The 22,406-nt window shown below is 40.4% G+C and overlaps 3 protein-coding genes across 5 annotated transcripts in view; 2 read left to right on the forward strand and 1 right to left on the reverse strand.

Moving 5' to 3' along the window:
* LOC5519379 (protein GPR107) overlaps window positions 1-1,756 on the forward strand; it is a 33,798-nt gene extending 32,042 nt beyond the window's left edge. For all 3 annotated transcript variants that reach the window (XR_007312622.1, XM_048731736.1, XM_032364193.2), the window contains one exon: window positions 268-1,756. Coding sequence is in view for 2 of the 3 variants with exons in the window: in XM_048731736.1 (XP_048587693.1) it covers window positions 268-355 (88 nt within the window). In the remaining variant the exon portion in view is untranslated. The remainder of the gene's footprint in view (window positions 1-267) is intronic.
* LOC116603145 (zinc finger protein 37 homolog) lies at window positions 1,213-5,337 on the reverse strand. The gene is made up of 2 exons (XM_032364195.2): window positions 5,115-5,337; window positions 1,213-3,530 (listed from the first exon to the last, which is right to left on the reverse strand). Exon 2 carries the CDS (start codon window positions 3,522-3,524, stop codon window positions 1,872-1,874), a length of 1,653 nt encoding a protein of 550 aa, XP_032220086.2. The 5' UTR covers window positions 3,525-3,530; window positions 5,115-5,337; the 3' UTR covers window positions 1,213-1,871.
* A 1,376-nt stretch (window positions 5,338-6,713) lies between these two features.
* LOC5519349 (ATP-dependent RNA helicase DHX58) lies at window positions 6,714-18,730 on the forward strand. Its single transcript, XM_032364224.2, has 16 exons — window positions 6,714-7,083; window positions 7,456-7,530; window positions 8,133-8,263; window positions 8,625-8,868; window positions 8,964-9,017; window positions 9,377-9,424; window positions 10,094-10,270; window positions 10,641-10,828; window positions 11,212-11,376; window positions 11,793-12,081; window positions 13,014-13,252; window positions 13,982-14,231; window positions 15,399-15,582; window positions 16,257-16,404; window positions 16,790-17,105; window positions 18,140-18,730. The coding sequence occupies exons 1-16, from the start codon at window positions 6,807-6,809 to the stop codon at window positions 18,292-18,294; spliced, it is 2,940 nt and encodes a 979-aa protein (XP_032220115.1). The 5' UTR covers window positions 6,714-6,806; the 3' UTR covers window positions 18,295-18,730.
* Window positions 18,731-22,406: the final 3,676 nt, after the last annotated feature.

Below are 22,406 nucleotides of genomic sequence, written 5' to 3' on the forward strand. Positions count from 1 at the left end.
TAAATGCTGGGACTTAAAAATGTATACCTCTGTGCCTATTTTGACAATAAAAGGACCATCAATGGTTTTGTTCATCGGATTTTTCCATTGATTAGGAGCAGAAATTTGTCGAAGGAAAGGAGGGGGCAGGCTTTGAGCAGCTTTTGTTCTCTAAGTGGGGTCAGATTTAGCGATTATGAGGTTAAAATTATTCTGTTATTTTACACTGTTTTCTGTCACCCCTACTTCTGATACAAGCCCAGTCTTGATTTTTAATCTCTTTTCCAGTGTGACAGCCCAAGGATTTATGGAAGGGATCTCAAGGAAAAATCCAACACTTAAGAACAGGGACACTTCTGGTGTTGCACACTTCTGAGCATTGCTTGAAGAGTCTTTCTATCTTAGATTCTGTTGTCAATGGTCTAGACTAAACATATTGAGCTTCCTTCAGCACTTGACTGGTCTCAATAAGTGGTACTAGGTCAGAAATTATGACATTTCCATCATTGCTGTTGAAATATATATTACAGTAATATCCTTTACAGAAACCCAAAAATGGATTGTTTAAATATGTTTGCATACTTTTCAAGCTCCAACCAATCACCCAAGTTCGGCTTTGAATTTCGATTTTAAATGGCTTTAACTACATTTTGGACACAAAAATAAACAGAAACGTGAATTACAGTATTATAGCACAGGGCGTAGTTCAGCTGGTTTACAAATGCAAACTATTAAGCAGTCGATTGACAATGCTTTGTGATGAAATGCAACGGAAAACATATTCTCATGTGCCACCTTTCCAATTTTATTGTTTGTTATTTTTTGCTGTCTTCAAGGTTATTGTCTGTAATAACCCATGTACAAATACATTGTAAACTGTCCATAACTTTGATTTTTGCACTGTAAGACTTAATTCAATGTACTGTCATGTTTGAGGACTCAACGATCCTTGTTGGGACTCTAGTGGCCATAGAAAAAAAGTTCTGGGACCAAATGAAAGTTCAAACCGGCATCCTTAGCCATGGTAATAGGTCACTAGATCTGTATAGGTACTTTTTCTACCTAAATGCACACGTAAGATTAACCATCTTCTTAACTACCAACAAAGTCGTCAATCAGAAGTGAACTCATCCCCTCACATTAGCAGGGTGGGGTCCCCATCATCCCCCCCCCCACTCTGGACATGTGTCTCGACCAGTCATATGGTGTTTCCTGAAAAGACTTTGACCAATGTTTTCTGCAAATAAGTTTTAATATATTTTAGATTTCCTTCAAAGTCAAACTACCAGTAACAAACGATTCCAAGTTGAGCATTACTGTGCAGGCTGTGAGCTCATGAAAGAAAATAACACAGACCAAAAATTATCTAATAGTTGAAGATATTTTTTGTTTTGTCTTTGTCTATGATAGTGTAGTTTTTTTCCAGATGCAGAAACAGTAATTCTTCAGGCAATGTCAGAGTTCAATGCTCCACTAATTTCTCAGTGAAATGTAATGTTTTGAGTAGAGAATAGATGTATATAATTACAATTTACAAAGAAAATTTTGATGAAGTATACAAAATATGTAAAAAAAAGAGAGAATAAAATTATTTATAAGCGTCTATCATGCTAATTCGTGGTGACCTTTTTAGGTGAGGTGTAATCTTTACTTTGTCCCCCCATGATGAAAAGATCACCACAGATTGGTTTATTTCAGTTGATCATGACTTGTCAACATCATTGTGGTAGTAGCTTGTGTAAAATCCATTTATGTGATTAAATATTGTTCATCAGTATTTTTTTCCAATATCATCATTTAATTCCATACTATGCATAATATATATATATATATATATATATATATATATATATATATATATATATATATATATATATATATTTAGATTTACTTCAGTTCCTCCCCTCCCCTCTATTCTCATCCATTTTTTGCCCGTGGGTCTTGATCACATGTCTTTGTAAACTAATTCTTTGCCGAAAAGACATTTTGCAGTCTGAACACTTGAATGGTTTCTCCTGGTGAGTTCTCTCGTGGGATCGCACGAGACTTCTTTGCGCAAAATACTTGTCACATAATCTACATCTATACGGCTTTAGTCCTGAATGTGTCCTGGAGTGATACTCGAACAAGTCTTTTCGGGCGAATTTTTTGCCGCAGCGCTCATGCTGGCACTTAAATGGCTTCTCTTTCGTATGTATTCGTAAATGTACGTTATAAACATCTTTCCGATTGAAACCCTTTGCACAGAATTTACAGAAAAACTTTTTACCGTTTTCGTGATTCTGAGAATGGCGTGTCAGATCCCCTTTCTGAGAGAAGGCTTTGGAGCAGATGGTACATTTGAATGGCTTTTCACCGGAATGCACAACAGCATGTCTATTTAAATCAGTTTTGCTGCCCAAACTTTTACCACAAGTTGGACACTCCACATCCTGTCTATACCTTTTCTTTTTTATAATACCGGTACCATTATATTCCTTTCCTCTGTCTGTTTTCCTTTTTTTAGCCCCAGATGCCACTTTAGTGCTGGTTTTGCGCGACTGTTGCCCTGGTAACCACTCGTCACTGTCGTCAAGGGTTTCCTCTCCTGAGCTGGATGTATCGGGGAAATCGTGCTGATCGTAACCATAGGCCTCGTAACGTTCCCGGAAGTCTTCGGCAATGTCTCCGATACAAAGATCGTCCATCTTACATTCAACTTTGACTGTTTCGACAAGCGATCGCTCATGATTCGAAGTAGCCTCGGTCACTTCTCGTTCCTCATTTGCTTCCGTAGTAACCTTGGTCATTATCCGTCCATTCGGAACCTTTTCGTAGCAGTCTCGAGCTATTTTTCTATAACGATCGACTTGTTTGATATCATTCTCAAGAACTTTACTATCTCCCACGTGGCTGTTTTTTTGTCTTTTATCCAAATTATCTTCCTTTTGTCGCTTTAATTCACTTACATTATTGTCAGAAATTAAATGCTTTTTCGAATTGTTCTCGGTGCTATTTTTCTGTTTCATATTGGCCCTTATTACAAGACGTCGTATGGCAGCCATAAGCTTACTTTTAGGTCGATTTGCGATCGTTTCAATACCTATAACATTTTGCACTTCACTTGCGCTTTCTTCGCCACGCTGATTGGTCAACCTCTTTCCATCTGAACCTCGTGTCCCACTCGTATCCATGTCGCACTGACGATTTGTGCTCGTCCTGTCTTCGTGGACTCGAAAAATATTCGTGCTCTTGTTGTGCAGTCGAAAATCCCTAGAATCATTTTCGTCCTGTCGTACCTGGTTCGTTTTGCTATCGGCCTCTGAAAGTTGACACCTTCCATCGGTATTTTGCATTTCTTCGCATTTATTCACGTTTTCGTCTCGTATCTCCGATGTGCTCTCGTTGCAATGTCGAGAATCATCCGAGCTTTTGCACATCCTTCGTGTTTGATTCTTAACCCCGTCGATCCATCGTGTCTCGCCCGTAACAATATGACGATGCCCTAATGTTTCCCCTAATTCTCCAAAGAATGGAAGCCATTTCTGCCTTTCACAGCAGTTCATGCTGACCTGCAGGGTTAACCAGTAAAACGTTCTTTGAGACTGTAACTCCATGATAAAAAGTTATAAACAAGGGCTCAAAAGTACCATAAATGATCTAATAAACGCCTCCTACATAATGAACGCACCCCCCCCCCCCCCCCCCCTAGGCTTACAAGTTTGTAATGAATGCCCCTGTCTAACAAAAGCCCCCCTCTATTACCCTCCCATCTTAAAAACAAACGACATAGGAATTTCGGTTAGGGTAGAACTTGCTTATTGTCAAGAAACGCTTCATGTTTGAGGATCCAGCGTAATTTGCGGGCGCTCCAACGCCAATGTAGCGTGTTCGTACGGTGCGCGCGCATCTCCCCAGCAACCCCCCCCCCCCCCCCCCCATTCCCCTGGCCGTCAACAAGTGGACAAGGGGTAAGGTGAATTGGCTAGCCACTCATTCACTTTGAAACACGTCTCAAATGCGAACTTTTTCCTTACTAGGTATCTCCATCTTTCCTCCTCCCCCTAGCATACCTCGGCTCCCAGTTTCCATTCTCCCCGTCGCATTTGACTAGTACTTGGTCTTACCTCCTGATGATAAACCCTGTACTAGAAAACACGTAAGGCTGCTTAACCGTTCAAAGAGTTCTATGAAATATTCTATTCCTTATTTACCGTAATTTATTATACATTTATGTGCATGTTTATGAACTTTTGTTGTTTTCATTATATTTTAACTCACTTCTTTCTCCACCAGCGTGTACACCTTACCCCTTATCAGCCTTTTCGTTTTCCGGTCTATACCTCCCTACCCACTACCTCCTCCTTAATCTTCCCATCCACCCTATACGCCATGGTAAGAACAATTGCATCACTATCCCATACACTCCTTATAGTCCAACTCCACTCAACGTAGCATTATCCCCACAATGACCCTCCCGTCCTCACCCCTGCCACCTACCTCTACCCGTATCACAACCATTATCCCCCTTTTATGTCCCCCTTCTCCCCAGGTGCCATGGTACAAATACCCGCTTTTAACGAAAAACTTATGCCTGGTGCACACTAGTGTCATAAAACGACATTACGACATAGGCACACGCACTCTAATGTTTGTATGTTAATAATAAAATGAAAAATAACATGGAACGTATAATGAACTAAATAAATTTCTTATATTTCTTTTACGACCTTCTAAATAAACCATTTCTTAGCACCTAAAATATTGAGAGCAACAAGGTTTAATCAAGGGAATAAAAACTCCCCCTCCTTAGCGGAAAGGACAACAGAATCCTCGGCCGGCGAAAAAAGAAATAGGTCTAAATTGATTTTGAAACTATAAAACATGTTCTTACGTAGACCATCTCACATTCGTACCTATTTGATTGACTCAAGTTCTGAGATGTCTAAGCCGGTAGAGTTTGTTTTATTTGAAGACTGATGAATGGATTTTTTTCGTTGTCATTTTGGCAAAATATGTGTTTGAGAGAGGGACGATGCTCATATCATGTTTGGGCATCGTATCGGATCCCCGTCTATCGATTTTATTCTTTTAATCTAGAAGAAAAATATCAGGAAAAGCTAGTGGAGATCGTGCTGTTGCAATGACCATCTTACCTGGTTATTCTTGAAGAAATCTGCGAAGATAACATGGGTTTCTTACCAAAAGCTGAGAGCAAGAAGTTCACCACGCTGCCGCCATCTTGAATTCGATACTTACAGGAAAATCTGGAATGGACTTAGAGAGCCGTGGAAAGACATGGGACATGCCACCCACGGGCGATAGGATAGTCCCAGTCTTTAAATTATCTATATCTATCGCCGGAATGGGTAGGAATGGTGGGCCTAAGTAAAACGCAGCCCGCCAAGGCCCACGAGTGTCACGCAGACAATGTGTTCGCAGCCCATTCTTGGCTAGGCCCCGGGTAGCCTAGCCAATGCGAAGCAAGCCCGAACTGTTGGGAAGATGAGAGACAGAGATTCCATCCTTCTCTCCAGGCGCGCGTGGTCTATCCTTCATCTTAATAACCCAATTTCTAGTTCCACTATGTCCGCTGGACTTACAGACTAAGTACGCATAAGTACAGTGTAAGTCTCAATTTGAGACAAATTTCATGCGCATACCAGCAAGAATCTCCTAGAACTTATGATAAAAAAATGCAGAGACTTGTGAATACTTCATGATCTCGCTGGTATTTGCAAACGATTTACTTAAAACCGAGGCTTGCACTGTATTTATGCGTCCTCAGTGCCTATGACCAGCAGGCACAGTGGAACTCGAAACTGGACCATTCTCCAGCCCTTTGCGCTTGCTACGCATGCTGGGTCCCCTGATTTTCAGACGGGGCCTGTGCACTATGTTTCACTCCACCCCCACCCGGGCGATTTAAAGAGCTTTGAAGCTTGTAATGTATGTATGGAGAATTTGCAATGAAGTTAATTTCTATGTTATGTCGAAAAAAGAAAGCTCTGCCAGAGACCATTGTCTGCTATGCTAAATGGTCTGTAAAATGGAGCTTGACCGTCTAACGATAGCTCTAGAATTTCAAAGAGGACCTATACATTTGCAAGCAAAAAGATTGATAATGATCACAAACTAAACTCATGTTCTTTGCATTTCAGCGCTACTCTATATGATTTCATCCAAAACACTGTAAAATGACCCAATTCGTAACATCATCTCCTTACTTTTTTAATTCGCTTTCCTAAAGAAAGATATTAGATGATCACATGCATATTTTACGCCACCCGATTTTATCACTTCCGGTCAGATCTATGACAATTGATAATTCTTAACCATCAATTATCATTTTACCCTGGGTAGCTGGCGGTTATGTTGAGTTTCAGAGCAATTTTCCTATCGGAGAATGCGCGAAATCGTTTGTAGTACGTATTTTTATTAGATTTTTTTATTATTATTATTATTATGAATGGGAGCTTGGCTCCAGCTCTCTTGCGCGGCCATAGAAAATTGCTCTGAAACTCAACATAATAACCAGCTACGCAGGCTATTATCATTTCTTTAAGTGCATTTTGCCATACAACTTGGAGGCCTCAATAGAAATTCTCGAGCGTTCTCTAGCAGGGGAAAGCCCCCGTTTATGCAAGCACGACAGAAAGCAGGGGAAGCCCCCTGTTTACGTTGTCGGGAAAGCTACCATCTATTTATAATTTTTGAATCATCATTTTGACACTATAAATTGGTGGGGCGAGACATTTGCCTGTATCTGCTTCTAAATTGTATACGAGAAAACACAAAGCAAGTGAAATTGAATATTTTGAAAGATAACATAGCATACTAGGTTCAAAATGAGATTTGTAGAGAAAAAGATCCTTGAAGAAAGACTTCAACACTTCGTCGAGGATTTAAACCCGGTGGAGTTGCTACCTTATTTGAAATGTCTGGTTGACACGGATAAAGAAAAAATCGAATGTGACAGCAGAAATGATGGTGAAACACGAGCTACGCGAACTTTAGTTGATCGACTAAAGAAGCGAGGAAACGAAGCATTTACTGAGTTTGTGAGAGCTTTAAGAGAAACCGGCTGTGACCATGTCGCCATGCTTCTTGATCCTCTTTATAACGGTAAGTCGAAATGAACATGGTTTTTATTACATGTGAAATACATCCACTATATATTTGGGAAGACAGAATAACAGAACCATAATTCCAAGGTTTTTTTTTCTCGTTTGGGTTTCCTGTGTTTATTTTACGAAACGCCTGGTTCTTGGTATGATATTGAGAGAAAAATGGCGGCAAAACTGCGATATCAGTTGGGACTATCGTCGAGGATATTTTAGGGGTTTCACACTCAATATGTCTATTGGGCATATATTTGAATTTTCTTGAAGTTGGGAGACTTCTGTGGAATTTACCACACAACAGTGATGTGGGGCATATTTGTTGCATCATTCCATTACTTAAGTTAATGACTTGTTGTGTTTGATTTGTTCTTAGTTGCTCAGGGTCCTATGGAGGAAGACTCCAAAGATGAGTGCTCAACCCGGATACGCACCATGGGCACAGCAATCGGTATAAATATAATTTTGGATGAAAGTTTGAGTAGTTTTACGATCTCGAATTGAGTAGGAAATGGACTCAGTAAGTTATGTAAGTACCTCGGGGATTCCCCTTTGGTGAAGGGGGTTACTCCACTGGGAGAAAACCACATGCTTGGCGGAAAGATAAAATTTTGCCCTAATTGATATCCAGATGGCTTAAGTCAGATATATTTTATCTCCGAACAAGTTTTTAATTTTTGTACCTATTTCATCATAATTTCAACAGTGATGTCATTCAATTAATAAATTTGATAAAATTTGAAAAATAATTTGTACCCCTGGTTAAAGTCCATCTGTACCCCTGATTTTTTTTCCGGGAAAAGGCTGCCAAGCAATTTATCTGCTAACAGGGGCTTATAAAAAGGAGAACAACATCCAGAATTATACAAGACCAGGCCAGTAGCCAGGATTTTTAGCAGGGGAGTTATAACCCATTTTCTCTGAGTTAGCTCATCCTAGCCCTCATTATAGGAGACCTTTCAGTTGAGTGGGGGGTTCTTCCACCCCCCCCCCCCTGTCTATGGGCCTGAAAACTAAGATAAATGGATAACAATTAATTTATTTTGTCTGTAGATGTTCCATTGCAAGCTCATATAACAGATGAAGATGGAAACAGAATTTTGGAGCTGGAGAAAGAAATTGCAAACACCTTTTCCAAGGCAAGATCACAAGCATCCAGAGAAATAAGAAAGAAGTTTAGTGAGGTGAGTGCAATATTTTTGTTTCAGGGTTTAATCTAAGAATTTGAACCTTCTTGCACATGGTGACCCCAAATATTTTTATGTTGTTGTTTTGGCCAGAGATACTTAACAGCTGTTTGCACTGGGCTTAATAATTAAGAACATAGTGTCTACCCTCCTAGCAAATAAAAGGAATGTGTGAGCTCCCAGGGTTCAAAATAATTTTTCTAAATCTGCTAGATTTCTCCAGCTTTGTGGATTTTTGACCGCAACCGGCTGCTATTTTAAACCCTGAGCTCCTCCTTCCCCAAAATCATGATACTGTAATTTGTGCAATCATATCATCAATAATAAAGTGTTGTTTTTCTACTGTTCTTGTTTTCAGAAACTCCCCCAGGGTGCTACATTTCTGCATACCAAAAGTGGGTCCATTGTAACCATGTTTCGACTTTCCAAAGTAGATGCTGCTGAAAGCTTGCTGGAGATGTGCAATGGTTCTCAGATAGTCGATATTCTGACAGAGCTTCTTCTCACTAATGAGATTCGTGGCAAAGTGCCGGACAGAGAACCAAAGCTAACATTGAACATAACAAAGGATTGGTTTTCACACGCAAAGAAAAAACTGGAAGGTATTGTCTATAACATAAAATATAGTTGTATTACGGTTTCAAAATGTTTAAAAATTATCACTCTCATAGTATGATGTTACTTTTTTGTATTTCAGTAATAGAATCTGGTCTGCGAAGTGGAAAGGAATTTGAAATTCAAAACTGCCAGGGTAAGTCTTTCTATTAGGTACTGCAATTGTCACTTTGTTACTGCAATTGTACTCAAAGTTACCTTACTGGTAGATTTTTGACTTGATTCTTTAAAATGCAACTTATGAAATCAATTTGGTTACAACGTAGCAACCATAAGGACACATAAAGTATGAACCATAGAGTATGTTTTAAATCTAAAGAATATTTTGCATCATTTGAAATGACAACAAATGATGGAATGCTTTGTCCCAAAGCATTGTGCATTTTTATTGGTGCCAGTTGTGACATGTTTTTTATTTCAATAAAATAAACAACATTTTGCACACATTATACTGTGTATTTATAAACTATTTGTTACTGTTGTTCTCTTTTCCAGATGATGAGAATTTCACAGATGATCTTCCCAATTTCTACATTCCCCCAGGTACTGAACTGAGCAACAGTTGTTGCCAAACTGCAAAACACAATCGTCAACAAACAAAACTACCTCCTACTAAAAATAGAGTGACTAAAAGGTGCAAGTCACGCCAGTCTCTTTCTAATAAAAAGAGAATGATTTATAAAGATTCATCTAGAGACTGGCGTGGCTGGCATTTTTTAGTCATTCTATTTTTAGTAGGAAGCAATTTTTGCTTGTCAACGATCATGTTTTGCTGTTTGACAACAACTGTTGGTCAGTTTAGCATCATTTTAGAAGGATACCATAAAGGATCTGGTATGACTTTCCAAGTGAGCCAAGTGTTTAGAGGTTATCAAATCAAGAATAAAATGCAGTGGCAATTACTTATTCCAAAACTTATTACTTATTCATATTACTTATTCACATTATTACTTATTATTATTATTATTATTATTATTACTATTATTATTATTATTATTATTATTATTATTATTATTATTATTATTATTATTATTATTATTATTATTATTATTATTATTATTATTATTATTATTATTATTATTATTATTATTATTACTATTATTATTATTACTTATTCACATTACTTATTCACATTACTTATTCCAGGGACATTTAAAAATGTCCCTGTTATGGCACTGATAGCTAGATTAGAAGTTTTTTCCCTTGTTGCAGTTCTTCTTGATGATGGCAAAAGCCAGTCCGTGTTACCACTTGATTTGCGAGGATACCAAAAAGAGCTCTCAGAAAAGGCACTGGAAGGTCATAACACTGTTATATGTGCTCCCACTAACAGTGGAAAGACTTATGTTGCCCTGAACATTGCCAGAAACCATTTGGACAAGAAGAAAGGTAACAAACTATGCGAGGATACTGGACCTTTTGCTATCTTTTCTTGCTATCTCTATGCGGTGCTTAATAGTTGCAGCAAGTGTAGGGAAGGAAGGCAAGTGTAGGGAAGGGAGAGGGGAGGGATCAGGATGCTCAGAGCCTTAGTTATGCATTGTATTTTGTGGGCAGGATGGAGAGGGGAGAGAAGGGCAGACATCACTTTCCTCCATTTGTCAAACTTCAGACTTCCATGGGGCTGCCTTGTAGCTCCTATCACCTAACATACATTAACATTCTGAAAAACTAAAGAAAGACTTTGTGAAAAAGTGATTTCTCCAACAAAATAAGGTAGTGTTTTATTCTTAAATTTTCCTATCTTTCGTCCCCTCAGAGCAAGAGCAAGAAGGCAAAGTTCTGTTCATTGTGAGCACTGTGAATCTTGTCCAGCAACAGACAGAGCGATTCAAGTTATATCTCCAGGACAAGTACATTGTCAAGGACATCTCTGGCTCTAATGGCTGTGACATTCCACTCAGCGGGCTGTTGGGTAGTAGCCACGTGGTAGTGCTTACAGCTCAGGTAATGTTGTGTGTTTTGCTATAATGCTGTAGAAGCATGAAAGGGCTCTCTAAACTGTGAATAGAATTACTTACATAAAATGGCCTACATCTCTCTCAAGCCCCAGGGGATTAAAATGTCCCTAAATTGAGAACCGTAATAAAATGTTATCATTATTGTTAGTCTTTATCACAGTCACCCTAATCTTGATCACTGAAAGTGTTCAGTTCAGCGAACTCAATTGCTTTGCATGATAAAGATCAGAGCAGCTGCAAAGAGGCCGCAATACCAGAGTAGTCCCCAGGTTGATATCCTGGCACCTCTAACATGAACATGTGCCATACTTCTTAAATAATTGCCTGTGGATAAAGAAACACTCTAAATCGCTATTTTTGCTTGTCTAGATCTTGGTTAATGCATTGAAAGATGGAAGCTTGCAGCTGTCATCTGTGAGTCTGCTTGTATTTGATGAGTGCCACCATACACAAAAGGACCATCCATACAACAAGATCATGGAGAATTACATGACGCTTCGCCTGCAGCCGGCTCACAGCATGCCTACTCCTCAGGTAATTATATATCTCAGTACTAGGCAACCACCCTGAAGTAGCCACTTGTCCACATTCAGTCATTGTATTTTATACTGCTATTGTTAGAAGTGGGTTATCTTTTTATGGAATCAAAGCATGCCTTTAGTGGTAACTTTACTAAGAAATGGAATAGATAATTGTTAGCAAACAAGAGCTGTTATTCATTTTGTTGCAAAACACACTTCAAATTGAATGAAAATTTAAGGTAACATTATCTATCTCACTTTAGTTTTTAGCATTTAGATTTCGCTGCAACCCTATTTTTCAACCCTCTGCCCTGTTATGCCAAAAAAAAAAAGAATCTAAGCATTTTTCAGCTAGATTGTTGTTTCTTTCGATTAAAAATGCTAGCTTTAGGGAGGTAGGAGTACTAGACATTTACTACTTCCATTTAGATTGTCGGTTTGACCGCCTCGCTGGGTGTTGGGAAAGCTAAGAACACGTTAGAAGCACAGCATCATATTCTAGAGGTGTGTGCAAATATGGATGCTCAACACGTTGTCACAGTTCAAGATGAGACAAACTTAGAAGAGCTGCGCCTACATGTTGGAACACCACAGCGCACTGTCCACTCTGTCACATGTGACCGAACGGATGTGTTTGAGAGTGTTATTGGAAAGGCCATGGAACAGGTGGAGTTATACGTCAAGGGAACCCCAGTCGACACTGATATGCCCCCATCTGGTAAAGACTACAGTAATATTCTATAACTAAAATTTCTTATGGTATTTTGACAATGATAACAGGGGTTCCATTCATGAGATTGATAAGTAGCGGTAGAAGTTCTTTTAGTAGTTCGAATAAAACTTAAATCAACTTTTTTTTAAAGTAGCCGGTGCTCAGTGGAAAATAGCTGGCAGTTCCGCCGACTGCCAGGGCCTAATGAAACCCCTGGGTAACCTGAAGTCATATACCACATATGTCTATCAGCATAATGTAACTGAACACACACAATTCTTACAACATGTATCTTATTATGAAGGCAAACTCAATTTGTGTGACTTATGCACCCCCAAGTCCCAACCACAAACATACAGTATCTGTAACACAATCATAATGATCACACAAACAAATTATTGCATAAAAAAGTATCTTGCGTTCAATTGTCAGTGGTGTTTGATAAAAATCTGACCATCCCCGAAAGAACGAAGAGGGCTTTTTATTTATGCCTTTGCGGTATATCCACGGGGCGTTTATTGTCAGATTTGGCTACATACCAGAGTGATCTAGCTTATGCTTTATAGTTTTGTCTACAAATAACATGTCTATTGAGAATCAAAAGTGGACATTCGGCCGTTGTGTGTGTTGGGGGGCGGGGTGCGTTCACACCCCTGCACCCCCCTCCCAGGAACAGGCCTGACACTCAGTGCATCATGCAACTCCACCATTACCATACCACACATAACTGTCACACAATTATAATGTGTCACACAACTATCATGCCATGCCATCATGTACAAGACAGTCAGCAGTACAGCTTCTGATGGAAATACTTTGGGGCATAATCCAATCCAGCCATACTTCATCACACAAGACTGTCATACAAGACTGTCATACAAGAATGTCACACAACAAAATTTCAGGCTGACCATTGCTACCTTACATTTATTTATCAGGGCGAGGCAGTCAGCAATACCGTCACTGGTGCGAGACGCTGTACACACAGGGCATCAAGCAGTCCAACCGCTACCTTGTCACATACGCTGAGCAACTGCGTGTGTATAACGTGGCGCTGACCATCAAAGATGCCACTCGTTCCAAGGACGCCATGGCTCACCTAAGTAACTATTTCAACCACCTTGACGAGGACCGCTTCACTGTCGTTGACCGCAAACTTAAGAAGATTTATGAGAAGGTACAGTGGTTTGTACGATTTTGAAATTCTTTACGCTGTCATGGGTGAAGAATTTTGCTGACCACCCCTGTTTGCTAAGTTTTACTGTTGACTGCACCTATTTTAGTTTGACATGTTTTACTGTTGACTGCACCCATTTTTTGCCCCACTCAGAAAACAACCGCCCTACATTAGAAATGTTTGTCTTTTAAAGCAAGAGAGTCATGCAGAAGCAAATATTCTCAACCACGGTAGTTATTTTGATCAAGCAACGGCAAATTTCGATGTTTACTTTTCAATAACAGTACGTTGTATTTTCGTCTTTTAAACAAGAAAGTCATGCAGAAGCAAATATTCTCGACCACAGTAGTTATTTTGATCGAGCAACTGCGATAACAAAGCCGACTAAGTTGAAAACGTTTGTCTGTGAAGAACACGGTAGCAGATTAATTCCCGCTGTTATCGGGCTGACTTTCGGTGGTTAATAACCTGAATAAACATCGTAGGGAAATAATAATTTCACCAAAAGAGAACTGAAATGATGTTCTTTATTAGGGTTTTAAAAAGGTCTGTTGATTTGGATACGAGCCCCTAACGACACAATTTAGACGAAGCAACGATAAGATTCTTGTACACTGTACCAGCTTGCTTATATTCCTAAGCATGTATTGTGACATTTTTAAATAGAAGGAGTCCCATAAAGGGATATAGCTTTGCTGCTATAATTTGAATGTGCTTCCCTTGTTTTAGGCGATAGAGGCAATCACTGAAGCAATACAGCTGCATGGTGAGCCAAGAAACCCTAAGCTGGTGAAACTACAGGAGTTGCTCCTTGATTACCACAAGGGAGAGACTGAGTCAGGCCTTGATCATGCCAAAGGCATTCTGTTCTCCAAGACTCGAGAGTCCACCATTGCACTAGAGAAATGGATCAAAGAGACACCAGAACTAAGCCAGGAACTCATGCCGCTAAGGCTTGTGGGTAACAGCGATGGGCGAGGTAATAGGGGTGCAAATGCTTGTTGGATATGGGAAGAAATACTATAGCTCCACCTGTTAAGGCTTGTTAATAAAAGATTATGGTCTAATTTCACGTAATATAAAAATTCCAGAAATCGACTTACATTTCCGTTATTAACAAAGTATCTTGATGACTGACAATATTCATTTTCATAAGATTATGATGTTTTTGTTTGGATTGTTTTGGCCTGCTAGTAAGTTCCTATTTGGGATTATTCGGAAATTTTATGTATTCAACCATCAGATAGATAAGGGACACCAGCTAGCAGGCAAGGATCTTTTATAGTGTGAAGGGGGGGGGGGGGGGGTAGCTAATACTTTGTAATGCTGACTGGTTATTGCACAGGGGGTGGAGCGGTATAGTTAGTAGTTGCTAATGGTATGGTGCTAATGGTGGTAATAGTATGTTGCTAATGTTATGGTGTTAGCTAATAGTTTGTAATACTAGCTGTTATCATGCACATGGTGGAGGTAGTGATGGGGTGGTATGGTGTTAGCTAATAGTTTGTAATACTAGCTGTTATCATGCGCATGGTGGTGTAGTGATGGGGTGGTATGTTGTTAGCTAATAGTTTGTAATACAAGATGTTATCATGCACATGGTGTAGTGATGGGGTAGTATGGTGTTAGCTAATAGTTTGTAATACAAGATGTTATCATGCACATGGTGTAGTGATGGGGTAGTATGGTGTTATCTAATAGTTTGTAATACAAGCTGTTATCATGCACATGGTGGTGGTAGTGATGGGGTAGTATGGTGTTAGCTAATAGTTTGTAATACTAGCTGTTATCATGCACATGGTTTAGTGATGGGGTGGTATGGTGTTAGCTGTTATTATGCACATGGTTTAGTGATGGGGTGGTATGGCTGGTAGCTGTTATCATGCACATGGTTTAGTGATGGGGTGGTATGGTTGGTAGCTGGTAGCACTAGCTGGTTATCATGCACAAAGTGGTGCTGTTGGGGTAGTATGATGTTAGCTAATAGCTAATAATAATTGTTGGTTATTTTGCTCGTGGTGGTGGCGGGATAATATGGTTGGAGCCAATAGCTAGTTATGCTTGCTGTTTATCATAAAGATGGTGGTGATTGGGTGGTATGGTGTTAGCTAATTATAGCTAGTAATGCTTGCTGATTGTCGTTTAGGTGGGATGACCCAGAGAGAGCAGGAAGAAGTGATCGCCAAGTTCCGCGCCGGAAGTGAATGCAACATCATCATAGCCACCACTGTGGCCGAGGAGGGCCTGGACATTGATGATTGTAGCTACGTCATTCGCTACGACATGATGGGCAACGAGATTTCAAGCGTACAGTCACGTGGTCGTGTGAGGTAGGTCACGTGGCTACATCAGGTATATCACGAGATCGCGTCACCTTTTTCACGTGCCTATAATATCGCAAAGGTTGTCACGTACTGGTCCACATTGGAGTCGTGTGCTCAGCAGGTGACTTGCAAGATACCATGTGGCTTTATTTTTGAGTGGCAAACTTTCGCCAATATGAACATAGAATTGGCTGCAACCGTCATGTCCAAGAGTGAAGACAACGTAAAATCTTTCAATGAAAATAAGCTCTTTCTGAATGGAAATTTTCTGGCTGATTCGTAAGCACATATTGAGTTGCTTTCGATGTTGTTATTTTGCCGCCAAAAACAGGAGCGCGCGCGAGTTTCCGCCAAAATAGTCACATGATTTCTAACTGCAAGGCACTTTGCAATTTGCTCCTTAAATTTATCTGTTTCTAATCATTTGATACTATTCTCACCGGCCTCATTAGTGCGAGTATATGAGATATCCCATTAACATAACCGGGATCAGTTTCTTTTTTGCTCGCGTGCCTAGGTCAGTTCTCTGGAACTGTGTGTCAGTTATGTTTTCTGCCTCTTTGTACTCCCCCCCCCCCCCCCCCTATTACCCTCTCGCTATCTAGAACTCCGCCAGGTTTCACCTCCCATAACTTAATACGAGCACAATGAGGCTGGTGTGAATTGTATTACTATGTTAGGACCAAGACAGGCGGGCAGTACAGCGTGGTAGTAGGGCAGACTTCTGGCGCGCTTGTACGCGAGCAAAGGAACCTCTACCGAGAGTCTCTCATGGCTGATGCAATAGCTCGAGTGCAGAAGATGGACACAGAGAAGCGAAGAAAACAGGTAATGGTAATTCTGAAGCAGGATGGGAGGTGATGGGAGTTATCAAAAGACGGACCGCGTAAAACACGAAACATGACAAAAACAACGATAGATAACTTGTCTATAGGAAGATTGGAGGCCAAGGGATCTTTAACAAAGTTGCGCCAAGGAAATTCAAAAATCGAATGTCTTAAGGCTAGAGCGCTGGTCAGGGCACGGAGAAGAAACATGGGCTTTACATGTGTGAGGGAAAAACGCCGTCCCGGGTGTCCCATTGCTGTGGCGCTTTTAAATCAAGAGAGGCACTTAAAAGTCCCCTATTGAAGCGTAAGCAAAGTAGGATATCGATTCTTACTTTTAAAGGAATTTTTTCACCTTACGAAGCCTTTATTTATCTGTCAAATAGGTTGAGGCCCTACAAAGACTTACCGCTCGAGAGCGCATGAGTAGAGATTCACGAAAACGCGGGCTCAAGTCCACTTTTGACGCCAGTGACGTCACGCTTAACTGCCGCAAGTGTCACGTGTTCATCTGCCAAGCGCACGAAATAAAGCGCGTACGAGATTCATATCACGTGACCATTGCCGATGATTTCTCGGAAAGAGTTGATACTGAGGAGATTCCACCTGAACATGTGAAGGTTTTTGACGGGTTTATGTTCAACAAGAAGATGAAATGCAAGAAATGTGCGGAACCCCTGGGCGCAATGGTCAACTACAAAGGTAAACAGGTCATGTCAGGTGTTAAAATCTGGTGAAACAAGTCATGCCAAGTGTCAAAATCTGGTAAAACAGTTTATGCCAAGACTAAAATCTGGTTAAACAGGTCATGAAAAGTGTCAAAATCTGGTAAAAAATGACATGCAAGTGTTAAAATCTGGTAAAACAGGCCATGTTATGTGTTAAAATCTTGCAAAACATTACAGGCCTACCAAGTGTTAATGAGAAGGGTTAAAATCTGATCCTAACGTATTACGTTTTTAAATATAAAGCTGTTTTTTGTTTGTTTTGTTTATTGTTACAAATAAAGTAACTCATAAGTAATTCATACCTCGCATTTTTGGGCTATTCAATTAGAACCCGAAACAATCTTTTCAGAATGATGAATGTATGTTACCGTGTTTCTACTGCTCGCAAATGGCGAATGGCAAATGTTTAAGGTAAAAGGTTACTAATTATTCGTAAAATTAAAGGCGTTAAATAAAGTCCAGCAATGTCAGAGCCAAGCATTAGTAACCTTTAATATATAGTTGTTTTGATTTATCCATACTCTTCGAGACGCATCGTTACTCTCGGTCGTAGAACTGTCATTTGCCAATCGCCATTTGCACTGACAACCTTTATTGAAAGAGGTATATATCGGATACGGACGTAAACCTTGTTTCTGCGGCGTAAATAAAACCACCAAGAACGTTTGCCAGGGTGGCAGCATCGTCAGTGACAGTGGTTTACATATTTTTTTCACAGTCATGAGTGTAAACTACATTGGTTATTCCGTATGTACACACTGACGAGCAAGGATAACGCTATTCTCGCGCTGTACAATTTGCGCTTAACATTATATATTTAAATATTTAGAATACAGTGTAACCTTCGTCTAAATGGACTACCATTAAGAAAACTACTATTACCCAAAAATTATCAAATCAATCAATATGGATATAAATAAAAGCGCGGATATCTTAAAACTGACAATTTTCTTTGTTCCAATAGTGTGCGTTGTATAGATGTTCAATTGTGTATTTAACTTCTTGCAGGTATGGAGCTTCCATGTATTAAGATCGCTCAGTTCCAAGTGGCGATTATGCGCAACGGAAGACGAGAATTTGCCACGTACAAGCAGTGGAAGAAAGTTCCCTTCGAGGTAGAGGATATGGATTTCTGCGAGCTCCTGGAACTCAAGCTGTGCTGAAACACTACAACATTCTGCTCTGGAGGAATACTAGTGCAGATGCGCTTGTAAAAGAGGCTTTCCTTCAGCTAGTAGCGAGCTGTTGAGTTTCAGAATTTGTAATTCCAGAAAGGATCAACCGTCCCCTTTTCCACGGAGGAATTGGAAATTCCACAGTGAGGTCTTACAGTGCCGATATCTACGGGGGTGCAAATCTTGTTTTTCCCATCGAAATGGAATGACAGGATCTTGATCTCTTCTGAAATAACAGAATCCCGAGTAATGCCCTATTCTAATTTGTTCGCGACAATTGAGATGTTCTTAGTGTAGTTACTCTACCGTGCTTGAACGCTGAAGAACGTTGCGCCTCTTTCTAGTCTGTCTTGTATGCTCTATATAGGGATATCTCGCCTTTATTTTGATTAAAGTAATGACAATAAAAAGACAATAAAAAAGGGATCCGTATTGGATATTAACAATCCTAAGGGATACGGTGCAACAAATGGCTGAGCTATCCGGGTTACACACTTGACCACTGAACTCTCCGGGTTGCACACTTGACCACTGAACTATCAGGGTTACACACTTGACCACTGAACTATCCGGGTTTGCGCACTTGACCACTGAGCTATCCGGGTTTCGCACTTGATCACTGAACTATCCGGGCTGCACACGACCACTGAACTATCCGGGTTGCGTACTTGATCACTGAACTATTTGGATTACGTACTTGACTACTGAACTATCTGGGTTGCGCACTTGACCAATGAGCTATCCGGGTCACACACTTGACCACTGAACTATCCGGGTTGCACACTTGACCACTGAACTAGCCGGGTCACACACTTGACCACTGAACTATCCGGGTTGCGCGCTTGACTACTGAACTATCCGGGTTGCACACTTGACCACTGAACTAGCCGGGTCACACACTTGACCACTGAACTATCCGGGTTGCGCGCTTGACTACTGAACTATCCGGGTTGCACACTTGACCACTGAACTATCCGGGTTGCGCGCTTGACCAATGAGCTATCCGGGTTTCGCACTTGACCACTGAACTATCCGTGTTGCGTACTTGACCACTGAGCTATTCGGGTCACACACTTGACCACTGAACTATCCGGGTCACACACTTGACCACTGAACTATCCGTGTTTCGCACTTGACCACTGAACTATCCGGGTCACAAATTTGACCACTGAACTATCCGTGTTTCGCACTTGACCACTGAACTATCCGTGTTGCGTACTTGACCACTGAGCTATCCGGGTCACACACTTGACCACTGAACTATCCGGGTCACACACTAGACCACTGAACTATCCGTGTTTCGCACTTGACCACTGAACTATCCGGGTCACACACTTGACCACTGAACTATCCGGGTCACACACTTGACCAATGAACTATCTGGATTACGTACTTGATCACTGAACTATCCGGGTTGCACACTTGACCACTGAACTATCCTGGTTGCCTACTTGACCAATGAGCTATCCAGGTTGCCTACTTGATCACTGAACTACCCGGGTTGCACACTTGACCACTGAGCTATCCGGGCTGCGCACTTGAACGCTAACGGAACGATCATGGCAGCCCACATGTCTATAGAGCTTACCCCGTTAATACGTATTTTTGTTTGTACATTTTGATGTTTTGGTTTCGGGAATTTCCAGGCTTCGATCAAAGTCACGTCTGTCTCGCGTTACTCTACGCATCTCAGTTGAATGCGAACTTTCCACCGGACTGGTTACGAAAACCGCTTTGAAAGACTTGGTGTACGGAGATAGACGCAAGCCGTAAATGAAAGGATGAATGGCGGAGTTGCTGTACAAAACCAGGATAGACAAAAACTTGGCTTTAAGCAACAAATTCCCATCACAGGAAGCACAATAGAACGACAGTAAGATGACTACGAGGTAAGGGACTAAGGTTAATACCATGAATAGACCTACGACGCTCACTGTGCCAATCAGACGCCTCTCAATCTGAACTCTTCTCGAGTCAGCGGTATTGGTGTTAGCGGCGCGGCTTTGTTTTTTGAGACCGCGATGGATTGCAAAGTAGGCCACTAGTACAGCTACCAATGGCAACAAATGATGTAATAATACATCCGCTATGTTATATACTTCAGGGTTGACGCCAGCAAATTGAATTAACGAGAAAAAAAGGGAGTAGGCGAGTAATACCAGAGAAGACACGACTGCCGATTCAAAGCTCATGCGATTCCTGTGAAAAACTGGACATAAAATGGCAAGTAATCTTTCCAGTGTAAGCGCCACAACCACTAAAACTTGGAATGTGTAGGTAAGCACACCGGCAACAAGAGAGTATTTTTGGAGAGTTTCTTCTTCGAGGTTTGCCGTCAGGAATGCATCCAAACAATTCACGGCAACTCCCACAGATGACAGTAATCCAACGGCCAAGTCTGCCACAGCTAAGACGCATAAGAAACCACTCGATGGCTTACGTAGGCAGCGAAGAGGGTTCTTGATGATGACAACCAAAATAAGACTATTGGTAGTTACGGATGTGATTGACACAATGATTGATAGGATACCGATGGCGAGGTAATACGAACTTGTCATGGTGCGAGAGCCTTGATTCTGCAAAATATTCACAGTTAGTTTGATTTCAAGAGAGTTATTGTGTTCGAAGCGTTCGAACCGTTCTTGAGAAAATAACAGTGGTGTAACATTATTATAATCATGTTTGTCGACCGAATGGTTCTTTGATCCAATACCAGCGTCCAGTAATCTGGCCGCTTGATAGAGGTAAAAAGAATAGATAACAACATTTCATTTGGACTTAAAAATGTTTGTTGCGGCCGCTTAATTTAGGTGGTTGCTTCAGGAGGTATAAAATACAGTGTTTGAATGATAAATTGAAAAAAGGTTGCCACTGATACCGGCATAAAGAAGTCCACGAGTTGTTTCGGTAAGCTGCCAAAAATCGTAATTTCGCGCGTGCTACCATGGCTACCATAAAGTTTTTCTGGAAGGTTACCCACTTACCATACCAGAACTACAGTTTTGATTTATACGATTTTTCGAAATAGGAGGAATCTATGCCTTGATGTGCACTCAATTGTTTTGTCTCCTTTGTTTGGCTTAAATTCTTGTTTGTGCGTTTCTCGCATTATCTCCTATTTTAATTGATTAACTTTGCAAAACAATCGCGAGTCTCACCGTGAGGACAAAAATCGATTTTAAAGTGCCTTTATTGCATTTAAATAATTAGAAAAAAGGTATAAAAACGCTTAGACTACTGCAAAATAGCGTTTTAAACAAATTATAGAAACGTGTTTTAATAGTGAGTTAGAAAATAGTGCATAAAAAAGCTCGCCAAGCCAGACCATTTAACAAAAACATTTACCTTGAAACGTTTTTTGTTCAATTCCAATTTGAAAACATAAAGACGAAGTAAAAAAATCATATATGAAAACATTCAGTGCGTTAAAATAGAAATATGTTTTTATATACATACCAACTAAAACGTAGTCCGTTATTCAGCTGACGATCTGTTTATGCCTTTGCAATAAAAGGCAGGAGCACGGCATGTCCTTTACTACAAACACGGAGCAGGTGGAAGGGAAAGTTGATTATCCGTCCTTCCTACTGTTATCCATATTTCCACTTGTAGCGATTGCTTTATCAAAACCTAGTAGCCGACGCTGCCAATTTTTTTGTCGTTTATGAGACTGTCAGGGTAGTCTTTTGAGTCTGGGCCTTATTTATACTCTGGCTATAACGATCATGACTATTTGGGTATTTTTGTTGATTCGTTTTGATTGTCCAATATTCTAGTGAAATACAGCCAGGCTGCAATTCCAAAAAGGTTCTGTCCCGGTCGTGTTCTAACGTTGTCAATCAAACAGCTTTTACCAATAAACGCATGCAGTTTGCATAGAGAAAAAACATTCTAGGCGGTTAGATTGTTTGAGTAGCAATGGTGAATCGCCTAATATAAAGGACCTTTTGGCCATCATGAAGCACTTGCTCGGGTGTAAAATTAGTGGAAAAGATCTTTAACTGCTTCTAAATACACAAAGTGTGAAAATTAGACTCACCTATCATGATTATTATAACTTTCCAGATTGTTACAATTTTCCCAATACTCAAGTCGTGATA

The sequence above is a fragment of the Nematostella vectensis genome, chromosome 8, assembly GCF_932526225.1.
Source record: "Nematostella vectensis chromosome 8, jaNemVect1.1, whole genome shotgun sequence".
Classification (NCBI taxonomy): Eukaryota; Metazoa; Cnidaria; class Anthozoa; order Actiniaria; family Edwardsiidae; genus Nematostella; species Nematostella vectensis.

What these genes read in the sequence shown, in the direction of transcription:
- LOC116603145 (XM_032364195.2), bottom strand. Translation starts at nt 3,524, where the DNA reads ATGAACTGCTGTGAAAGGCAGAAATGGCTTCCATTCTTTGGAGAATTA.
- LOC5519349 (XM_032364224.2), top strand. Translation starts at nt 6,807, where the DNA reads ATGAGATTTGTAGAGAAAAAGATCCTTGAAGAAAGACTTCAACACTTC. An exon ending in CACCATGGGCACAGCAATCG is followed by an intron (nt 7,531 to 8,132) that starts GTATAAATATAA and finishes TTTTGTCTGTAG; the next exon opens with ATGTTCCATTGCAAGCTCAT. An exon ending in TAAGAAAGAAGTTTAGTGAG is followed by an intron (nt 8,264 to 8,624) that starts GTGAGTGCAATA and finishes TCTTGTTTTCAG; the next exon opens with AAACTCCCCCAGGGTGCTAC.